Below are 22,599 nucleotides of genomic sequence, written 5' to 3' on the forward strand. Positions count from 1 at the left end.
CGCTGTAGCTACAAATTGTTTATTCTTTAATTGTATTTTCTTTCCAGCAGCAAAAGTTTTGTGGTAAAAAATGTTGCAATCTTTAACGCAATCAAGTCGGTTGCATCGTATTTACTATCGTGAATTTTCTCAATATTTTTCTTGCGTGTCGCATTTTGTTCTCGGACTACATATATCTTAAAATTTGCTAGAGTCGTGCTCGCTAACCAACAATAGCGCAACTTTAACAGTTATATCGTGTGTTCTATGTTGAATTGCTTTCGTACTTTTATTGTGTGTCGCGATACATGTCTTGGACTATACTAATTGCTAAATCTGCTAGAATCGTGCTCGCTAATAATTTGTTTAATCTTTTAAAAGCGTTTTGTCGACGAACTCGGTGGGCATGCACAGCTCAAATAATTCTGTGAATTTCGACCGTTAATTCTGCGTTTTTCGTGATTTCGGTCAGAACTCCGAACCAACGAAAAATTCGTTACGTGTAGCCGTACCTTTAGTAATCCTACTTACGCAATTATCGCCACCTACATTGATAAATGGTCGTCTCGTCTGTCACTTTTTAAATATCCCTGTCGTCGGGTCGTCAGAATCGTCACAAAACATGGGAGGACCCCCAAGTTTCAAAGGTGGATATGTAGGTAGTTATCTTTATTACTTTAAAATTTCAACCATTGCGATTTTAGTCTATTGTGGGTTTCATGGCTATTTAAGGTTTTTGATTATTCAAACAATGATAAATTATGTTGTAAAGCCGTAATTGTTTTATTGTTTTGAAATAATGACTTACTGAGTCAGTGTGATGTACGGCTAGTCGACATACTTTATTCTGTCTAAATAATCATTGAGTGTTGGTTAATTAATAACTAGCTGTGCCTCATAATCGCTGAACTTTGGTAAAACCAACCTGATAGGAGGCAGTTCAAAACTAACTTTATTATTGTCACATATATATCATACTGTTAACTTGTTCTGGAATATTCTGAATTAGACATAGCCAGATATTAGCCAAAATTGGCAGGATTCTTTGGGCTTTGATACTTTAGTCCCATGATGATGCACTTGATGACCACCGCAAGATAACAGTACTTGAGTACTTGGCTCAACAGCAAAAAGCTAAAGTCAGCAGCTGTCCAAAGCATAAAGACCAACAATATATTCTTGGATGTGGAGTCTGTTATGTTCTCAGCTGCCTGAAGTGTGTTCCTGACTTGCCAATCTGTGACACTGGTATGTAGACTTATTGTAGGTGTGTGTAGGTCTCTAAATGTTATTAGATTTGTTAGATACAATATATTAGATCTAGTATGATATCGGTTTTCTTAGAACACCAAATAATTGTCTGTGGTTTTAGCTGTTGTGTATTCACTCACCACCACTTCACTCTCCTCTAGCAGGAAGAAGAATGCTCTCTTATACACTCTTCTCCATAGTTATTTAGCTATTCCTTAGCTTTATCAATAAGCTGAAAAAGCTACATGATCCTGCAAGCCTGTATGAGAGGTTTTGCCTCCCAAAGCCTATGTGGCTCCCTTAGCCTAAGTTCACGTAACATAGTCAAGCACGCAAGAGACGCTTGCATATACAACAGTAGCAAGTTTATTGTCTCCTTGTTTGCAAATAATGTAAACGACGCATAAACAAGCATATAAATGTTTTCACTATTTACTAAAGTGGCTATATGTCATGTATGATTGGTATATGTGAAGTTATTTTCTTGATTTAGGTTCTACACATTCTCTGCTTCCTTTAGAGGACCTGGCATCAGCCCTTCTTACAGGCACGATATCTGCCGAGAGTTCAGCTAGAGATGAGCAGTTTGAGGCGCTGTTCAAACGAATATCTAAGATGGTCTCTGAATATGACAGTCAGACTGAAGATATGCTAAAGATGATTCATAAGAAGAGAGATGAGCAGGTTGGTGAATTAGCTCAGTCTATGTTTGTGTTTAATTATTTTCTGCACCTTTTGATTTGCATTTTCAACTCACTTGTTTCCTATTTTATACATCAATAAAAGAGTAGGGAGAGATATAGAATCATTTGTAATTAAAATCTGGTTCAATCAAGAAGTCTTATTAGGACATATTCTCTATTTCAGAAGAACAACAGCTAGCTGAAGTAAAGTTGACTCACATTGTATATCTAAAATATTTCCTCTCATGGCGTATGCTGACCTTGAAATTTATGTTGGTAGATTTGCACTCGAACTAAAGATTGAAAGTTTTGAAGAATCCCCCTTAACTCACATCTTTGCTGCTTTCAAAAGGAAAAGCCTAGACTTAACTTTTTCAGCAAATGACCATATACTGTAACGGTAGCAGTATTGGTTTGTATCGACAAATTTTCTCATTTTCATTTCGGTTTTACTTAGCTTATGGTTCATGTCTATGGTAATTCTACAATGTTATAGGGAACGCATACTTTCAATAGCATCTCAAAGTGTTTTTTTTGTTTTTATAGAAAGCATTAGGCAAATTGGAAATAATAAAAACGTTTCGTTCTGTCTAATATAAAACAAAGTAAAAACTGTATCCTTAACATACATAAAATTATAATGTCTGCCTAACTTTCCGTTTAATATTTGGTTAAAATATAGTTTTTGATGAGACTCATGCCTGTGACATTCGGTATGATATATTGATATTCTGACGCCTGCACTGATCAATCATTTTTAAGCATTTCTGAAAGATTGTACCTATTCCCTGAACTTTTTAGGCACACAATCTCACACAGTAAATTAAATATTGTATATAGCCATAAAAATAACGGCATGCACTGTTTACTCTCTAATTTTGGTCTAACTGTAATTATAGCATCACAATTATACATTCAATTTTGACGCTATAATTGCAACAACATTATTATAATTCATACCGTGTTTGATAATTCGTGCCAACTTGCTACTTTACGACATGTGAAAGGTTGTATGTAGCTTGAAATAAAAACTTTACATAAATTTGTCAGGGATAGTGGAATTTACATTATAGGAGGTACACTTTATGGGAGTGTCTGTTGTAGCTGCTGAATGGGCCAGCAATGATGACCAATGTCAACATACTTCATTGAGTAGGTTGGGGTGACTAAGGTATATTTAATTTGTTGAGTAAATCAACACCTATACATTTGCTGAATTTTGCATAGGTGTATTAATATAAATTGTTTGTGTAATTTGTCACTTAGAATCATCTACAGCTCTAACATAGAGATAATATAGAAAATGGTGGAGACCACTATGCATATGGTTGGTATTATCAAGGTGGCTGTAACAATAATGCATCAAATTATTACACAGGATATTATAAGATTTAGGGTTCTGCATGTAACTACAGTGATGACATCATCCATTTAATAGTGGTGTTATTATTATTATTATTATTATTATTATTATTGTTATTATTATAATAGTGAGTAGAAAGCAAATAAATTTTATTCAGATTAAAACAAACTCAATATACCTTTGAACTGCTTGAACAGAAAGTGAGTTTACAATTATATATATATATATAGAAAAACATTTTGGTGTACCGTTTACATTCATTTTTTTGTATCAGATTTGACCATGACTGTAGATAAACTCACTGAAAGAGCAGTATGATGAAATAGAGAAGAAGGTGCTTGAGAACAGACAGAAGTCTAAAGTACAGATGACTGATTTTCTGGAGGATGTTGTTCTTGACAAGTGGAAAAGTCTCAGAAACCACAGAGAAATGTTGGAGACTAAAATCCAACATTCTCCACCAGTAAGTAAATAGGTGAATATCTATAGTAGAACATCAGAGTAGTAGTGGACTCCTTATAGAGATGTATCTAATACTGAAGTTGTAAATGAAAGGTCATGACATCATACCATTCTCTATATAAGTATTATAACTTATAACATGGCTAGTAACTTAATTTATATATATGTATCAATTTCATGCTATGTTAAATTCACAGCTATGTTATAAGTATTATTACTTATAATATAGCTGTGAACTTCATTTAGATTAGTTGGAACTTCATTAGATAGTTACCATGAGTTTAAATACTCCTCTAAATGAAATTTTTGCCTGATGACGCCAACAGTAATACTTTTTAAAATCATATGACAAGGGTTCATTTGTGTATTAATTATTATTCCTTTTTGTGTTTTTGCAATTTTCTCCAAAGCTGTTTTTTAACATTACAATTTATTTATTTATTATTCTAAAATGTTCTGTTTTAATTTCAAATGTCCTGTTACGCCTGTTATTTCTGGTTTGGGTAAATCTGCCAAAGCTAAATGCTTATCGTTTAGGCGACTGTATTCTCTGGATCAGGAAATGCCTCTACATTTTTTTTCCATTCGGTCAGACAAAGTATAGTACATCAAAGTTTAACCTATTGTTATGTCATAGAACTGTTGTCTGAGCTGGAAGGGCCAACTCTGTGAGCATTGGCATAGTCAGACAAAATCTTCTTATTAGGGCAAGAGTGGCGGCTTTCAGAAAGCTGAGGGGACTGGGAGCTATCATGAACAAAAGGGGTGGAGCCTATTGAAGAATGACATACTGTAACACCTCTAATTCAATGCCATGGCGCTCTATTTTTCAACCCTTCTCTCGGAGTGGCCGTCAAATAGAGGTGGCATTCGATTAGACGTTTTACGGGATACATAGAAATTATTTAAAGTTTGAGTAGTCTTAATGCATCCAGTATGCTTGTTTCTGCTTCAACTTATAAATATATTATATTAAATAAACACTTGGTTTGTTGGACTAACTGATACATTTTGTGGAGAGTAAAGGGCTGATGAAGTCCTTTACAATATTACTTTTACGTTTGTATCAAGAGGTACTAGTATCGTTCATCAAAACTTTAAGTACAACGAGCTTTCTCAGTAACTTTTTATACAAACACTTCCATGAACTCTCTTTGTATTTTTTAATTCATTTGAACTACGGGTCGACATGTTTTTCATGAAATGAAATTTAAAAGTTACAATTTTATATGTCGTATGAGTTAAATAAAATAATTTTTTACACAAATAAGTTTTTATTATCGTTTACACTGTTTACATTTTGTACTTGTAGAAAAATATCTAGTAAATACTCCCGTTTAATAGGCTACAAAATATTATATTATAACAGCATTGAATATGTTAATGTTTTTAAATGATCAAGAAAAATCAGCCAAGTTCAATAAAATCAACACAAAGTAGATATGTTCCAAGAACAAACCGTTTAACTTTTTTAATATATTCGTAAGCTAAGCTAACTAGCTAGAAACCTGAAGAATGTATTCTCTGCTATAAGCCACATTTCTAGCTTTGTTACAATAGCTTATGCACATGCTGATGGTCTATGTCGAGGTTATACCATTTTTTATCCCACAAACATATAGGATGACATCGTGAGAGGGTTCAAAGAGCTGAAAAAACAAATGGACCAATTTATTGAGGAAGAGTTGCCTAGACTGGAAGTGGGAGGACAACTCCAATTAAGGCGAACAGGTATGCTAAAAGAATAAAAGTAAATGATGACACTTGTAGTCTTAGAGTAAAATTGTTATATGTAGAAGTAAAGAAGCTATCTTTGGTAATTGCTTTGAAGGTGCATTGTGTTCAAAGATATGTTAGCTATATCAGAGCCGTATAGTTTCACAGAGTCCAAAGACCAAAGAAGCGTATATGGGAGCTCGCTCAATTCCAAACAAACAGGCCGCGCCTACTATTTTTATATAGTTTATAATGGAGAGGCCGCAACATTAACCAACAAAATCTATTCCCATTGGCAGTTGCTTTAAAGTTGATTGTTGTATTATGAACCATTTGAAAGAAAACAAAGTTTCCTACAAAAAGCTAATAATAACGTTTTTGTAAAAGAGTAAAGTAAATGCAAAAAATAGCGGCATTGAGAACGAGGTACGGATGTTCCATTAGATATCAGCATGTCGATCGGGTTTGTTTGGAATCAGACATTTTTGTTTTCGGTTTGGTCGCAAAACTTTGTTAAGCTATATTACTCTGACAAGAGAGAGCTGTATAACTTCACAAAGTTTCGTGGCTAATGGAAGCGTATATCGGAACTTCCACGATTCCGAACAAACAAGACATGCCTACTATTTTTTATATAAGCTATAATGGAGAGACCCCGACACTAACCAACAAAAATTACCCCATTGGCAGTCGCTCTGAAATTGATTGTATTATACACCATTTGAACAACATTAGGCTGTAATCGAACTATCTCTTAACCTTAAATGAATAAAAAATCGCGCGTGCTTACCCGCCCGACTCGATCTTGGCCCTCAGTACTGACCCTGAGTCTGGCCTGACTCTGCATTCCTTGGTCTCGTTCCAGCTCTAATTATACACCATTTTAACGAGGACAAAATTTGCTACAAGAAGCTACAAATAGTTTTTGTATAAAAATATAGTGAATGCAAAAAAAGTGAGATATTGAGAGCGAGGTAAAAATATTCCATTATAGATCAGTATTACATATTAGCATGTCGATCGGTTTTGTTAGGAAACAAGCGTTTTTGTTTCCGTTTCTGTCCGGGACTCTGAAGATATACGGCTCCGAGCTATACATGCTCTATATAACAACTCAAATTACGCAGCAAATCATGCAGGCGTTATAAGTAGGGCACGGGTTGAGCCAACAATGGCTACTGGAAGAAAAGCAGCAATTGACCTATTCACATATTTGCATTAATTATCTAAATAGGAATATACGATTTATGTTAAAAATAAGTGTAGAGTAAAATAGGTGATATTTTCTCTCTCCATTTTTTAATAATTAACTAATCTTACAATTTATACTATATTTGCCTGTGAATTAACAGAAATGATAAACACAATCAAAATGCAGAGATATGCATTCTCTACTCTCAGGCTAGGATAATACATAAATCAATGTTGTTACAATATCTTTGCGCGTATAGCTAATAAAAATTGTACAGTCACTACATACAAGCTTTACTTTCAGGCTAAAATAAATTAGAGACACTGTTAAAAGTTTTTGTGCGCTGAGCTAGTAATTGTTAGCCAGTCTCTAGGTGCATGATCTGCTCTAAGGCTAAAACACTGTTACAGTATCTTTGTTTTTATAACTTGCTTTTTTGGCACTTCAAAATTTTTAGCACCTCTAAGTTTTAGTCAGTTATTAAAATTATTATATTATTATATATTATTTTATTGAAAATATTATTAAAATAATCTGTATTTTCATTATTATTATTATTTTCATATTACACAATTTAATATGTTAAACTTTTTCATGTCTCTCGTAGATGATTTGAGTCAATGAGTAATCAAGTTTTAATTATCTAAACTAAATGATTAATTAAGTATTCTGTCTTTACTCTTTTCTAGGATGTTGTGCTGCGCTGCCTGCATACAAATATTTTGTTACACCTTGTAAGCATGTCATTATGTTATTATATTGTTAATGTTTCAGGTGAAAAGCATGAGATTGAGCTGAAGATTGTTTCAGCTGATGACATAGTAGTTAACAATAACCAGCACCCTGTAGTTCCTAAACCAACACAACTTCCTTTACCCCCTCCTCCAAAGTCTATAACTCTACTCAAATCCATAGAACTACCATCACAGCCTATATCAGTATGTCAGCATGAAAGAGTTACATATGTAGGATTGGATAATGGTACAGTCAGTAGAATTGATAGCAACTACAAGCTGCATGACTCATTCATCTCTACTTCTGTTACTGTTGAGTCCATCAGCATCCTTGAGAACAGACTATACATATTGTCTCGTAGTAAACCTCTCACAGTAAGTGTCTATGATCTGTCAGGGCGAAAGATCACAACTTGGCAGCACCCTTATCATGTGAGTTACTGTAGCATGCTGACTGTAGCAGTAGGTAATGTAGTGGTTGCTGATCCTCCTAACAAGAGACTAACTATTTATTCTCTCACTGGTAAGACTCTGCGTAACGTCAGCTGCCCTCTTTTGAGTAATAATGAGGTCTCGATATGCGCTAGACATGGTGATGATGTCATCATATCTGACTATGAGACAAAGAAAATCTTCAGATTTAACATCACCACTAGGAATGTCATGTGGACTTTCACTCATCCTAATCATCCACAAGGCCTGGTGTGCTATGGAGACTACATACTGGTAGCTGCAAGGGACAGCAATATCATCTACACACTCAGCTATGCTACAGGTAAGTTGTATGTATGAGGTGCTGGTTAGTAACATTTATTGAGAGTGTCATGCTAGCTTCTGACACATTTTATAATTTAGTAAAACTTTTTGCATGAAATTGTTCTATTATAAAAATTGTTTTCAAATTCTGGTATAAGTATCTTTAAACCCTTGATCACTTTATGTATGATTTTACTAATTAAATTACAATATGTTATCAAAGGCAAATTGAGTAAAAGATCATTGATATCTCCTTTGCTTGTTTTCCAAAGTTGATTATGTGAGATGTAATTTATTGTTTGTAACTAGTTTAAAAGCATTACAGTATGTTAGATATTTGATACATAATTACCTATTAATAATTTAATATTATTAAAAAGCTCACTAATCTAATAATACATTACAAAGTAGTTAAGTTGTTCTGTCAGGATCAGTTTTCCCTGTAATGGTGAGTATACAACGCTGAAGTCATGATTATTGTATTTAATACTTATATTACCACTTTAGCAGACAAAGTCTCGTATTGACTGGTACATCATTCTGTTCCTCGTAATGACAGGTTGCATTACATATAGGTTTGAACACGCGAACACAAAAATGTGACAACTTTCTTCTAGTAGACTTGGCAACCGTCCAAATGAAAGTCCTATCAAATTCTTTATCTAGCAGAGCCGCTATGGCTCAGGTACCAGCTTTAGGTTTTTGCCTAAAGGTTACAGTCAATTCGTGACTTACACCTTCATATAAATTTTAACATATCTGTAGTGATGAAAATTAACAACTGACAATAAAAACTCATTCTATTTATCAGCATTTCATTGGTTTTATCCTTATTTTTCATTTATTTTTATAGATGCTCTTGGCTAAAGTTTCATTTGAAGCATTTCCTTTTAATTTTATATATAATTACCAGATGTTGTTGTCACCAACAAAATTTAGATTGTTGAATAAGTTAGTGAGATTAGAGTAAATTCTAATGAGAGTATGCACATCATCTTATGGCAATTTTGGCTGCAAAAGAGTCTTAGAAAGCAATAAAACAATTATACAAATGAATGTTACAGTAACATCTATAGCGGTTATATAAAAAGTGTGCCAGGAATGGTAGCTACAATAAATGACTCAGCCAAGTCCAGTATTTGGAGGTTATGTTTGTTGCTTTCTGACGTTACTACTTTCTAGCAAGATTAGATTACTTTCTCAAGACGAACTTCTTCAATGAGCACTATTTTTTTGAATTGATCGATTTATTAAATTGTATCATCATTGCTTATCTTTGCAATTCAAATTGTAACCATGGCTAAATTTTAGTTGATCTTCTTACAAAGAGAACCTGCAATTTATTGTATCTCATATTGCAAAATATGAGTTTTTTTGGTATCACTTACAATGTTATGTTTAGTTAGATGTGTTTTAGCTTTTTAGTAAAAGTGTTGCCAGGTACTCTATGTGTAGTAATTACTCATACAAGTATATAATAAGTGCAGGTGTGATGATTGTGCAGTAATAATAATTAACATATTCTTATACTTTTATTACAGGTGAGAAAGTCTCAAAGATGAGAGGTGATGGTATTGATAGTTTCTTCAACTTTATCCATAGCTTGAGTGTTACTGGTAACACTTTGGTTGTACCTCTGTGGCGGACTCCCAAGTTGCTCATCTATAAACTGAGTGAGAATTAAGGACCACATTCTAATGAATCATCATATAACAATATTCATGATCAGGTTTCATCAAGACTGACTACTCTACAGTGAAGTTATACTAACAGTATCATTATAATTATCATCATATTTTATCTTCTATCAACTTTCTTAACTAAATGGCTGACTGTATGATCTTAAACTTATTTAAGCTTATTTAGATGTTGTGCTGACAGAAGTTAAATTTTACCTTATGCTCTGTTGCTACCACCATCTCTTGTGAAAGATGTAGTTGCGTCAAAAATGAAATTAGGACCCATAAAAGGCTAAAACATCAGCTACAATTTGATGCCATTTTTGTCTTTGTAGACCAACCCTGTCCAGAGATATATGCGTTTGAATGAGGCCCTCTTTTAAAAAGCTCACGTTCCAGCGGGTGCCAATTTCGTGACGTAACAAGTTTGTTTTCTGAAACGAAACCACGAGCGATAAATATGAGGTCGCTTCGTTAGCCAATCACGAGCGCGAAATTTTTATATAGGCCGTAATAAATGTTATCACTCGTAAAACGGGTTGTCTGTGATCTCGAAGATTCTCATTCGATAGAGAATTCTCACCGTTACTGGTTCAGCGCTTTTCACCAATTACTACATACAAGTTATAGTTTTAAAATGGCTTCATGTTCGAGCGACTGCGACTCAGAGTTATCTGAGCAACCTTTAGTCAAAGATTGGAGCAGGCAGCCTATGGTGAAAGCTGACAGGCGTCAGCAGCGTTTTGCTGTAGAGTAAGACAGAATGGAGGTAAATTAACTTAGAGTCTTCTATACCTAAGTAAATGTTATTTTTATAGTCATAAATACATATACTAATTAATAAAATGATAATTTTTTGCTATCTCCAATCATCGTTTCATAGCTCATCTGCCGTTTTACCTAGCTTTAATATTTTTTTTCGAATCTTTGGTAAATTAGAGTCATGATTACAAATTATTTTCACTCGTAGGAAGTGGGTAAAATCGATTGATCATTGCTCATCATTAACTACCAAAAACAAAGCTTCGAATTGCTGGTTTTGTATTTATATATTTTACATACCTATATTTTTGTTAAACGTTTACTCATATCGTGATTTTAGATTAGCAATCTAATTGACTCCCAAATTGAAACCTTACCGTAAATACACCTTAGAACGACATCAATGAATGCGTGTAATCATTACGTTTGTTTTATTGATTACAGGATGTTTACGTGGCACCACCAGTTCAGCAGTGGTGCAAGTGTGAGAATTGCCATGCGTGGAGTAAAAAAGAAATGAACATATGCTGCACAAATCACGACATGTGGCATTCCATTCCGCAAACTGGTATCAAATGCGTTACCGAAGCTGACGAAATAAAAGATCTAATAAAGCCAGGTCCATTGAGAGTGGCTTATTATAACTACTGCCACTACCATGGTAAGCTTATGAGGTTTGTAGCTGCTATTTTTACTGCTTACTTCAAGTAAGTTATCAAGATACTGTAAAAGTATGATATTTTGTTAGTGCCCAAGTATCCAGATGCGGAGAGCCTGGTACCATCTGAAAGACTGAAAGACTGCGACATCTACAACATGGTGTGTAGGCAGAGGAGATTATGCGCGTATAGATCTCTGGTATTCTGGACATATCCAACAGGACTTAGGAGGGGAGAGCGACGACCACTACCAGCCTGCGTGTATAACATGGTGCGAGCTGCATACCCTGGCACTGAAGATGAGGATGAATACGCAGATATGGCGCATACAGAATTTGAATTTACTGCAGTGGAGTGATTTTTATATACTTTATTTTACAAATATACTATAAAGATATAATTTCTATTTAATATAAATTAATATATTTATACACTTAAACTTTGTAGGCAATGTATAATATATACAAAAATAAAAAAGTAAAAGACAATGAATGCAAACGGCGAACAGCAAAATAAATGTAGCAAATAGAGTTGAACTACGAACAGAGAAAATTCACAGGAATACAGTCAGACAATGGAAAAAATGTGGCTTGACAAACTTCTCGTCTCCTGTCTGGCGGCTTCCTCTACCTCATCAACGAACCTGCAGCTATAATCATCAACAAAAGATAAATGACAAAAAAAATTAAACACTTCATTGTCTTGCCACATCTGCCAAAGTATTGTCTGGCAGACTGGCTTATGAATTATAATCAGCAGTATGATTAAGTATTACTGAGAGATTCGTGGAAAGCTCTATTCATCGCACAAAGTTAGAATCACCATGGTCATGAAATCTTGTCTTGCTGGCTCCCCATGAACAAAGCCATTGTTATATGCACTCTCGTACAAGCCTTGCATAACCAAACCATTCTGAGCCACACCATCAATCGCAGAGTGGAAAGGTTGCTTTCCCGCGAATGGAAAAAAGGGAAACCCCTTGCCAGGTCAAATTAAATTTTAGTTTCTAATGCGGGTGAATTGACTTCAACAAAATTTTTTATTACGTCTTACGTTCACTAATTTGGTCAACTCACAAAACAATTGCTTGTCTATTATCAACTAATCATATAAATGATCAGCAGAAAAATTTCTACAAATTCACACTAACAATGTCTAGATTATGATGAATACACGATGCAGTTAGTTTCACCACATTCGAATAGTTCTTTTTGAACATGCGGCTACTCAGCCTTAGCACGATGTCATTGTCTGCATCTTGCTAAGGTTGCTCCATCAGTGCCTTGAGCCGTTGACTGAGGTATCCTACTATATTTGAGGCTCAACGAAACACACAAGGCACATCAGAAGGCGTCCAACTTAGTACCGCGGCTGGCATCTACCTTGGCAAATCCCAGCGCTCGGCACTACGTCGATCTTTTTATAAATATTATATGATATAAATAATATATATAAATATATAATTATAATATACATAATATATATACTATATATACTATACATATTATAATATATTTATATATTCTAATTTTGTAGGCATAATATATATAGCCTACAAAATAAAAGAAAATGAATGCAAACGGCGAACAACAAAATAAATGTAGCAGAGTTACAATACGAATAGAGAAAGATCACCGAAAGTAAATGGGATACAGACAGACATCGGAGGGAACGAGGCTTGACAAACTCCTGTCTGGCTGCTTCCTCTACTTCATAAATGGATCTGTAGCTAGGACCACTTAGAGATTGTACATCTCATGGTATATCTTCAGCAAATAACAAAATAAAAGAAATGTAACAAACAGAGTCGCAATAGGAACAGCGAAAAATCACAGGAATTAAATGGGATACAGATCCTTGGCCTGAACCAGCCATGTTATTACAAACACATGCTGCAGCCTGCAATGCACAGACTAAATCACACCAATAATTATGCAGTATGAACATATCACAGAACAAACAGCCAAGCACCTACCTACATGGGGCTCTACGTAGTTGCCTTCTTCTTGCCACGAATAGCTCTCCGCTTGGCTAGCTCCAACTCTGCCAACGAAAGGTAATGTGGCTTGACATACACTCCTCGTTTCCTCTGTCTGGCTGCTTCCTCTACTTCATCAATGGACCTGTAGCTAGGACCAGTTGACGCTAGACTTGGAGGTTCTACATCATGCGGTATACCTTTGGCATCCACAATAGAAAGTCTCAGCTGATGGAATAGCTTGTTGAGATAATCTGTTGTGAATAAAAACAAAAAATTTCAAACCTAAACATCAGAAGTTTGAGCAGCATGTGGTAATGTAATGGCAACTTACCATATGTAGGCCTGGATCTTATATACCGCATACTGGGACGGAGCTTGGTTGCTTTAGACCTAGCGACAACCTTGACAGGGTTGCTGGTCTTATCTAGCATGACTGGTCTTTGGCAGTTTTCGTTGTGATGGAGGAGAGTTAGCTGTCCTCGGCTGAGCATTCCAGCAAAGGAGAAGCCTTCCCTCTTTGGAGCATTTCGGTTTAAAGAGCTGTGGAAACTTTCCAGTTCACTAGTAGAGACGGTGCTTGCTCGGTTTATAGCTGAGCTAAAATCGAAGATGATATCCGAGAACAGCTGGATAAGGTCGGCATGAAGCTGGCGATCTAGATAGGCAACCTCAAGCTTGTTGCCTTCTTCATCAAACACGTCTTCTGCTTGTTCGTGTTGGCACTCTGGAAAAGTTTCATAGGTGTGAACATGTATATCACAAATGTGATTGACAGTGGAGCACCACCATTCTTTCCTGAGCTGGCCACTTTGAATATGTGAAATCACATGGTACATGTGATTTATAACGGCGGGTACCCAGTCAAGAAGAATTCTGTAAGCAACCTTGGAGTTGGCAAGAGTTGTTAATCGCTTCCTCAAATTTTTGGTCAAGTGCCATGAGTCAAAAGTGTGAAAAACGGTGCTCCACTGAGTGGACATGTACTTCATGACAGAGGAGTGTCTGTCAGTTGTCAACTCGGCTACGTGTAGATTTTTCTCCTCTAGGTAAGCTCGACACCTTTTTAGCCCCTCAAGTTCCATAGCAGGTGACGATGATGTTTCTGTACATTTTAGGAGCTCACATGCCACAATCTTGCTGGAAGATTTATCCATCAAAGTGTAGAAACTGTATGTAGCTACAAGGAGACCCCAATATTGAAACATGCGGTCCACAGATCAAGTTTGCAAAGCATAAAAAGTTACACAACAAATACGGTACCTGAATGTCCAATGCTGTGAAAACAGGCATCGCCACTCACTCCGATGGATTTTTCCCTGTGCTCTTGATGAACCTCTTCCAGCATTTCAGCTGTCACACTTCTAACAGCCTGTTGTAAATCGCATCCCAAAACATGTAAACCTCACATCATAGAATACAATAAAGTTGATACAATTTTGAACTAGATTTAAGATAAAGCTTACCCCATGTAGATATGCCTTTTGATGCCTGTGGTAAGTATTTAACATCGGCATTGCAATGTTTATCGCAGAGAAAAAGTCAAATACTTTTTTTGGCAGTGATGCTGTGAAGCATATGGCGGCACAAATAAGAATGTTGATGACTGGAAATCTGGAAACCTTGTCAGAGTTTGACCAAGTTCTCGTGTGGTTACAGGTGGAGCAACGAGTAATGTAGCAAATATACGCCCCACGTCTATCCACCACTTCCACAGCACTGGGACCCGCACACATAGGGCATACTTCAAGGAGTTTTTGAAGCTGGCTATGCTCCACAATATATTTTGGCTGTTTCTGCCAAGGTCGCTCCCTGTGAACGCCAACAAAACATTTTTAGTGAAGATCAGACAATACTTTAGTAATATAAAATCAAGCACTGGATTAAGCCTTCATTAGTGTATAAGGAAGAAAAATTGAAACCTTACAATATTTATATTGTAAGATTGAAATATTGTAAATATTTAAAATTTAGAAATATTTAAAAAATCAATCATTTTTACAGTTAATAAATAGTAAAAAATTTAACAGCAGCTAGCAACTACAAAATATCTAGCAGAGTTCTACAGTTTGATTTGCGGCAATTAAGTGAAACACTTGAATGTAAAATAGCGTTGTTAGGCAGGCATGAGAAAGCAGCAAGCGTATGACAAGGCAAGCCTATGTTTAGCTTCTTCAGGAAGCACACACATACTTACTGCAAGCAGGCTAAAATAAATATTGTTGTAAAGACAGTGAGTACATATAATCGATGAAATAATACGCATTATCAAATACGAACTAGCAGTTACTATATTTCTTACCCCTCAAAGCTTTCTTCTGAAACCTCGTCTTCCGTCTCACTGTTATCTGAATCTGGCACCCATTCTTCTTCATCCAAGGCTTTACCCTAAAAGAAGCATAGAAAATGAAGAAAAGTGCTATGGCATTTTAGGAAACTCATCTAAGTCTTTAACGTAAAAGAAGCATGAGAAAAGGAAAAATTGCTATGACATTTTATCAAAGTATTTGTAACTTACCAGATCTTCCTCTCGTTCCTGCATCTCATCACTAGTATCACTCTCCATAATTAGAGAATAACGTTGTAACTGTTTAGATGTAGAAGGAATGGAGCTTGCTTCATCGACTACTGGCATTTTTCTTTTAGATGGAGGTGAGGCTGGAAGATCAGGCCTGTGAATAAATGTTTATAGACTATCAATATATATTGTAAAAAAGAATCCCGTCCAACCATATGAAACAAGTTAACTGTACTCACTGTTTAGCATCGGTCTGGGTTGAAATCGACCGATACTTAGGACGGTGAAGACATTTCCGTAGCTTTGTAGCATTTCCGTAGCATTTGTACCCCTTTGTCAACCTTAGAGGACTTTCCAGGTCCAAAGGACTCGGCAGGCTGAGGATTACGAACTGGTATTTTCGATCGTGAATGAGAAAAAAAGGTTGCTGTACTAGGCACTGCAGGAACACTGTAATATATAGACAAGAATTCTTTTTCCGTAAAACACGAGTTGTTTTATATTTTCAAATTGGAAGCTCATAACATAACTTGTGAAATTCAAAGATTTCTAGTACTGTGCATTATCACATCTTACACCATTTACGCATCAGCAAGTAAGCCTCGCACCACTGCTCTGCGCTCTCTTGTAGGCAAAAGGGTAATTGGGTTTTGCTTCCTTGGGGTAGCAGCAGAATCAGCTTTAATGTGCAGGTTTCGTGTGGGAATTATATCCGAGTGCTTCTTTAACATGAGCCGGATATCTTCTCCTTGTTGGTACCTGTATTGGTGGTAGTTGCTGAAGCATTCCTCAGTAAAATGCCGGAAGCAAATTCTAGATATGGTTTTATATCGAAAATTTGCTACATGTTTCTTCACAAATGCTGTCCATTTGGCTCGCTGTACATCTGTTGATGTCCTTCCCCGAGGCCAAGCAAATAGATGTTTGGTTTCTTCACAATTAGCTGCGGCACAGGAGAGAGCCCAATGTCGACTTGAAGACATTTTACTGCTACAACGAAACATTGAAGTGGTTATGCAGACTATTCTTAACAAATAGAAAAATATCACGATATTCAAGTGTGTAACCTAATGTGACTTTGAAGAAAATGCTTAATATCCATAATATGGCCGAGATTTATGTTCGTACAAATACGTGGTGTGTCTACCTTATCTTAAAACTAAAATGTTTAAAGATACGAAAAAGTGAAGTAAGTTGAATAACTATAGCTGTATAACCATGACTAATATTTCATACTTAAAGTATTTTCGTCAATTGAAATGGCAGATCGACTAGTAAACCAGTCGAATGAACTACAACAGCGTTCTGCAATTATGAACTAAAATAGTATGGCTAATGTTGTTTTAATTTATAGAGCAACAGATCAAAACAAATGAAAATACTAATTGACTTACTAACTAAATAATGATTTGCCTTTTCATTTTAGTTTTTGTCAAACACAACGAAAGTTGGAAATTGTGAGAAAAAGTTATTCATATAAATACGAAGGTGTGTCTATCTTATCTTAAAACGACAACGTTTAAAGATACGTAAAAGTGAACGAAGTTGAATAACTACAGTATAACCACGATTAATATTTCATACTTAAAGTATTTTCGTCAATTGAAAAGACAGATTGACTAGTAAACCAGTCGAACTAACTACAACAGCGTTCTGCAACTATGAACTAAAATAGTATGGCTAATGTTGTTTTAATTTATAGAGCAACAAATCAAAACAAATGAAAATACTATTGACTTACTAAATAATGATTTGCCTTTTCACTTTAGTCTCTGTCAAACACAACTAAAGTTGGAATTTATGAGCAAAAGTTATTCGTATTTTCGCAATACCGGTATATCGGTAGTAGCTTGATCAGCTAGTAGTTTCACGTTCGAGTAGCAATTGAGAACTGCGCTGACACAGAGACCGTAATCAACTTAGTTCGCTTGACCTAATTACTGTAGACCGGTAGAATTGGTAGTCGGTACCCAAATGTTTACACAACATTTAGAGAAAGTGAGTAGAACAAATTTTCAATTTTCTTTATTTGAGGCCTTTTAAACATTCATAATAATGCATCTGTAGTAGGATTTAAAATTTTATTCTAGCCAACATGAGCAAATACAAAATAAGATATATGCCGATAGAGCCGCGTAAGGCTAGACTTTTATCGCAAATAGCCGATGTGAATACGAGAGATAGAGACAGGTTGCCAAACGCGTGACATCATTTTTGGCGAGGCTGGGCACGTTTTTGTGGCCTGAGCGTTTTTACGGCGATCAGATTTTTTCGGTTTTAATCTTCAAATATCTTGGCAATGCGATTGCGTAACACAACAAACAACATATCAACTGATAGAGAAAAAAAAATGCTTTCTTTTAAGATCAACTTAAATTTTGGACGCAACTACATCTTTAAATATATATGTAAGCTATGCTAATCAGCTAAAAACCTGATCGTTGTATTCTTTGCTATAAACCACATTTGTTTTTTTCTCACAATATACACATGCTGTTGGTCTATGTCAAGGTTATAACAGTTTTTAATAAATCAAACATGTAGGATGACATTGTGAGAGGGTTCAAGGAGCTGAAGGACCAAATGGACAAATTTATTGTGGAGGAGTTGCCCAAGCTGGAAGTGGGAGGACAACTTCAAGTGAGACAAACAGGTATGTTAAAAGAATAAAAATAAGTATTAAAAATTATACTCTATACTGAGACTTCTACCATATTATTCATGTTAAAGATAAGTCTAGAGTTAAATTGATATGTGTACAAGTGAAGAAGCGATATTTAGTAATTGCTTTAAAGGTAATTTGTGTTGAAAGACTTGCTAGCTATTCAAGCTCAACTTGACAAGCCGAATTATGCAGCTAATTGTGCTTGCGTTAAAAATATGACCAGGGATGAGTCAACTATGACTACTAGAAGAAAAGCAGCAATTAGCCTATTTGCATACAAATTATTTAAATGGAAATATATAATAAAATAGATGATGGTTTCTCTCTCAATCTTTCAATTATCAACAAATCTTTACAATTTATGCCATATTTGCCCGGAAGTTAATAGAAATGATAAACACAATGAAAATGCAGGGATATGCACACTCTGCTCTCAGTCTATGATATTACATAAAGATAAATTGTTACAGTATATTTGCGCGCATAGCTGGTTAAAATTGTGCAGTCTCATGTACATGCAAGCTATAATCTCAGGCTAAAATAGACCTAATAGACACACTGTTAAAATATTTGTACGCTGAGCTAGTAAATTTTAGCTATTTTATCTACATGCATGACCTGCTCTCAGGCTAAAATATCATAGAAGCACTGTTACAGTATCTTTATTTATATAACTCTCATATTTATCACTTCAAAACATTTACAACTTCTAAATTTTAGTCAGTTGATAAAAGACTGTAATTTTAGGTAAGAATATGTAAGAATATGAATAAGGATATGTATTTTTATTCTTACTGTTTTCATATTACACAATTTAATATGTTAAACTTTTTTATTTCTCTAACAGATGATTTTAGCCAACGAGTAATTAAGTCCAAATTATTTAAATTAAATGAGTAAGTAATTTTTCTTGACTTTTTTTCAAGGATGTTGTGCTGTGCTGCCTGCATGCAAATATATTGTTACACGTTATATGCATTTTATTATGTTGTTATATTATTAATATTTCAGGTGAAAAGCGTGAGATTGAGTTGAAGATTGTACCAACTGATAACATAGTAGTTAACTGTAACCAGCACCCTGTAGTTCCTCAACCACCAAAACTTACTTTACCCCGTCCTCCTCCAAAGTCCATAACTCTACTTAAATCTATAGAGCTACCATCAGAACCTGTATCAGTATGTCAGCATGAAGGAGTTACATATGTAGGATTGGATAATGGTACAATCAGTAGAATTGATAGCGACTACAAGCTGCATGACTCATTCATCTCTACTTCTGGTCGTGTTGAGTCCATCAGCCTCCATAAAACAGACTATACATATTGTCTTTTAGTGAACCTCGCACAGTGGGTGTCTATGATCTGTCAGGACAAGTGATCACAACCTGGCAGCACCCTTATCATGGCCTTGACTGTAGCATGCTGACTGTAGCAGCAGGTAATGTAGTGGTTGCTGATCCTCCTAACAAGAGACTAACTATTTATTCTCTCACTGGTAAGGCTCTGCGTAACGTCAGCTGCCCCCTTTTGAGTAATAGTCAGGTCTCGATATGCGCTGGACACGGTGATGATGTCATCATAGCTGACTATGAGACAAAGACAGTCTTCAGATTTAACATCACCACTGGGAATGTCATGTGGACTTTCACCCATCCTGATCCTCCACAAGGTTTGGTATGCTATGGAGATTACATACTGGTAGCTGCATGGAACAGCAATATCATCTACATACTCAGTTATGTTAAAGGTAAGTTGTATGTATGAGGTACTGGTTAGTCATATTTATTGAGTTTCATGTTGGCTTCTGACACATTTTATGATTTAGTAAAACTTTTTGCATGAAATTGTTCTATTATAAAAAATGTTTTCAAATTCTGGTATAAGTATCTTTTAACCCTTGATCACTTTATGTATGATTTTAAAAATTAAATTTCAATATGTTATCAAAGGCAAATTGAGTAAAAGATCATTGATATTTCCTTTCGTTGTTTTCCATTGTTGATTATGTGAGATGTAATTTATTGTTTTAACTAGTTTAAAAGCAATACAGTATGTTAGATATTTGATACATAATTACCTATTTATAATTTAATGTGATTAAAAAGCTCACTAAACTAATAATACAATACAAAGTAGTTATTAAGTTGTTCTGACAGGATCAGTTCTCCTTGTAATGATTAGTATACAACACTGAAGTCATGATTATTGTATTTAATACTTATATTACCATATTAACAGATAGAGTCTCGTATTGACTGGTACATCATCATGTTCTTTTAGTGGCAGGTTGCATTACATATAGGTTTGAACAAGCGAACACAAAAATGTGACAACTTTCTTCTAGTAAACTTGGCAACTGTCCAAATGATAGTCCTATCAAATTCTTTATCTAGCAGAGCCGCTATGGCTCAGGTACCAGCTTTAGGTTTTTGCCTAAAGGTTACAGTCAATTCTTGACTTACACCTTCATATAAATTTTAACATATCTGTAGTGATGAAAATTAACATCTGACAATAAAGACTTGTTCTATTTATCAGCATTTCATTGGTTTTATTCTTATTTTTCATTTATTTATCATAGGTGCTCTTGGTTAAAGTGTCATTTGAAGCATTTCCTTTTAGTTTTATATATAATTACCAGATGATGTGAATTAAATTATTATGTATTCGATGTATTAAATTGTATCATCATGGTTAATCTTTGCTGACCAAATGGTGGACATGGCTAAACTTTTGTTGATCTTCTTACAAGTAGAACCTGCAACTTATCGTATCTTATTATAGCAAAATGTGAGCTTGTTTGTTATCATTTACAATGTTATGGTTAATTAGATTTGTATTAGCTTTTTATTAAAAATGTTGTCAGGTACTCTCTCTTTAGTAATTATCCATACAAGTATATAATAAGCGTGGATGTGATGATTGTACAGTAATAATAATCAACATATTCATATAATATATAATAACATAATAATTAAGGTATTTATATATTTTTATTACAGGTGAGAAAGTATCGGAGATGAGAAGTAGTGGTATTGGTGGTCTCCTCAAACCTATCCATAGCCTGAGTGTCACTGGTAACACCTTGGTAATACCTCTGTATACATGGTGGACTCGCAAGCTGCTCTTCTATAAGCTGAGTGAGAAATAAGGACCACATTCTTATTAATCATCATATAACAATATTCATGATCAAGTTTCATCAAGACTGACTACTCCACAGTGAAGTTATACTAACAGGATCATTATTATTATCATCATATTTTATCTTATATCAACTTTCTTAGCTAAATGGCTGACTGTATGATCTTAAACTGATTATTTAGATGTAGTGCTGTCAGAAGTTTAACTTTACCTTATGCTCTGCTGCCACAGTCTTCTTTTGTTAAAGTGATCAGAACATGCCAATTGTTTGGTTTTACATCATGATATTTCTTTTTAAAGCATGAGATTTGTGTTCCAACCTTAAATACACATTTATACATGAAGTTAATATACTTTTGTGATCATCAAATTATACATTAACAATGTGGCTGATAAACATATTCTATTATAAGGATGATTTTGAATAAGATTTCTATATGGTGATTACTTCCCTTTTTACTTCAATGTTATTGCATACTAACAGATAATATTTGATGTAAAATTATAATACATGAAAGATATTATAGACATAGGAGTTGACAAGGGTATGGGCATGAACGCTGACATGGGAATAAGCATTGGTCTTAGGTATGAGCTTTAACATGGGCATGGAAATGAACAGGAACTAAGGCATAAACTTCAATCAAGACGTGGGTGGTCTCATGAGCTTCTTTGTAGGCATATACATGAGTCATGTACATAGATATGGATGCAGTCATAGAAAGAGACATATACAGACATAGTATGTAATCTCACCAGAAAAATAAAAAATAATTAATAATCCATGCAGTATACTTGTGAGCATAGACACGGGCAAGGGAGTGGAAATGTTTATGGACATGGGTGCAGTCATAGACATATCTATACATAGACATGACAATGGTATGTAATGTAACCAAAATGCCAACAAGAGTTGATAATCTACCGAATAAAGTGCTGGACTTTTACAGATACATTTTTAACTGGCACAATGAGGAGACAACTTCTCACCACCATCATTCAGACATATTTACTGCTGTAAAAATAAGACTTTTGTAAATAAATAAAATTACCATGA

At 34.9% G+C, this 22,599-nt stretch overlaps 1 protein-coding gene across 2 annotated transcripts; it reads left to right on the top strand.

The window, feature by feature from the left end:
• Positions 1-9,689: 9,689 nt before the first annotated feature.
• Positions 9,690-21,984, top strand: LOC137401548 (uncharacterized). Of its 2 annotated transcripts, none has more exons than XM_068087962.1 (4): positions 9,690-9,809; positions 18,277-18,385; positions 19,409-20,145; positions 21,401-21,984. In XM_068087962.1, the coding sequence occupies exons 3-4, from the start codon at positions 19,818-19,820 to the stop codon at positions 21,547-21,549; spliced, it is 477 nt and encodes a 158-aa protein (XP_067944063.1). In that variant the 5' UTR covers positions 9,690-9,809; positions 18,277-18,385; positions 19,409-19,817; the 3' UTR covers positions 21,550-21,984. The 2 variants fall into 2 exon arrangements, with proteins under 2 accessions (XP_067944063.1, XP_067944065.1); XM_068087964.1 differs by having other exon boundaries at positions 19,733-20,145.
• Positions 21,985-22,599: the final 615 nt, after the last annotated feature.

The sequence above is a fragment of the Watersipora subatra genome, chromosome 8 (assembly GCF_963576615.1).
Source record: "Watersipora subatra chromosome 8, tzWatSuba1.1, whole genome shotgun sequence".
In the NCBI taxonomy this organism is placed as follows: Eukaryota; Metazoa; Bryozoa; class Gymnolaemata; order Cheilostomatida; family Watersiporidae; genus Watersipora; species Watersipora subatra.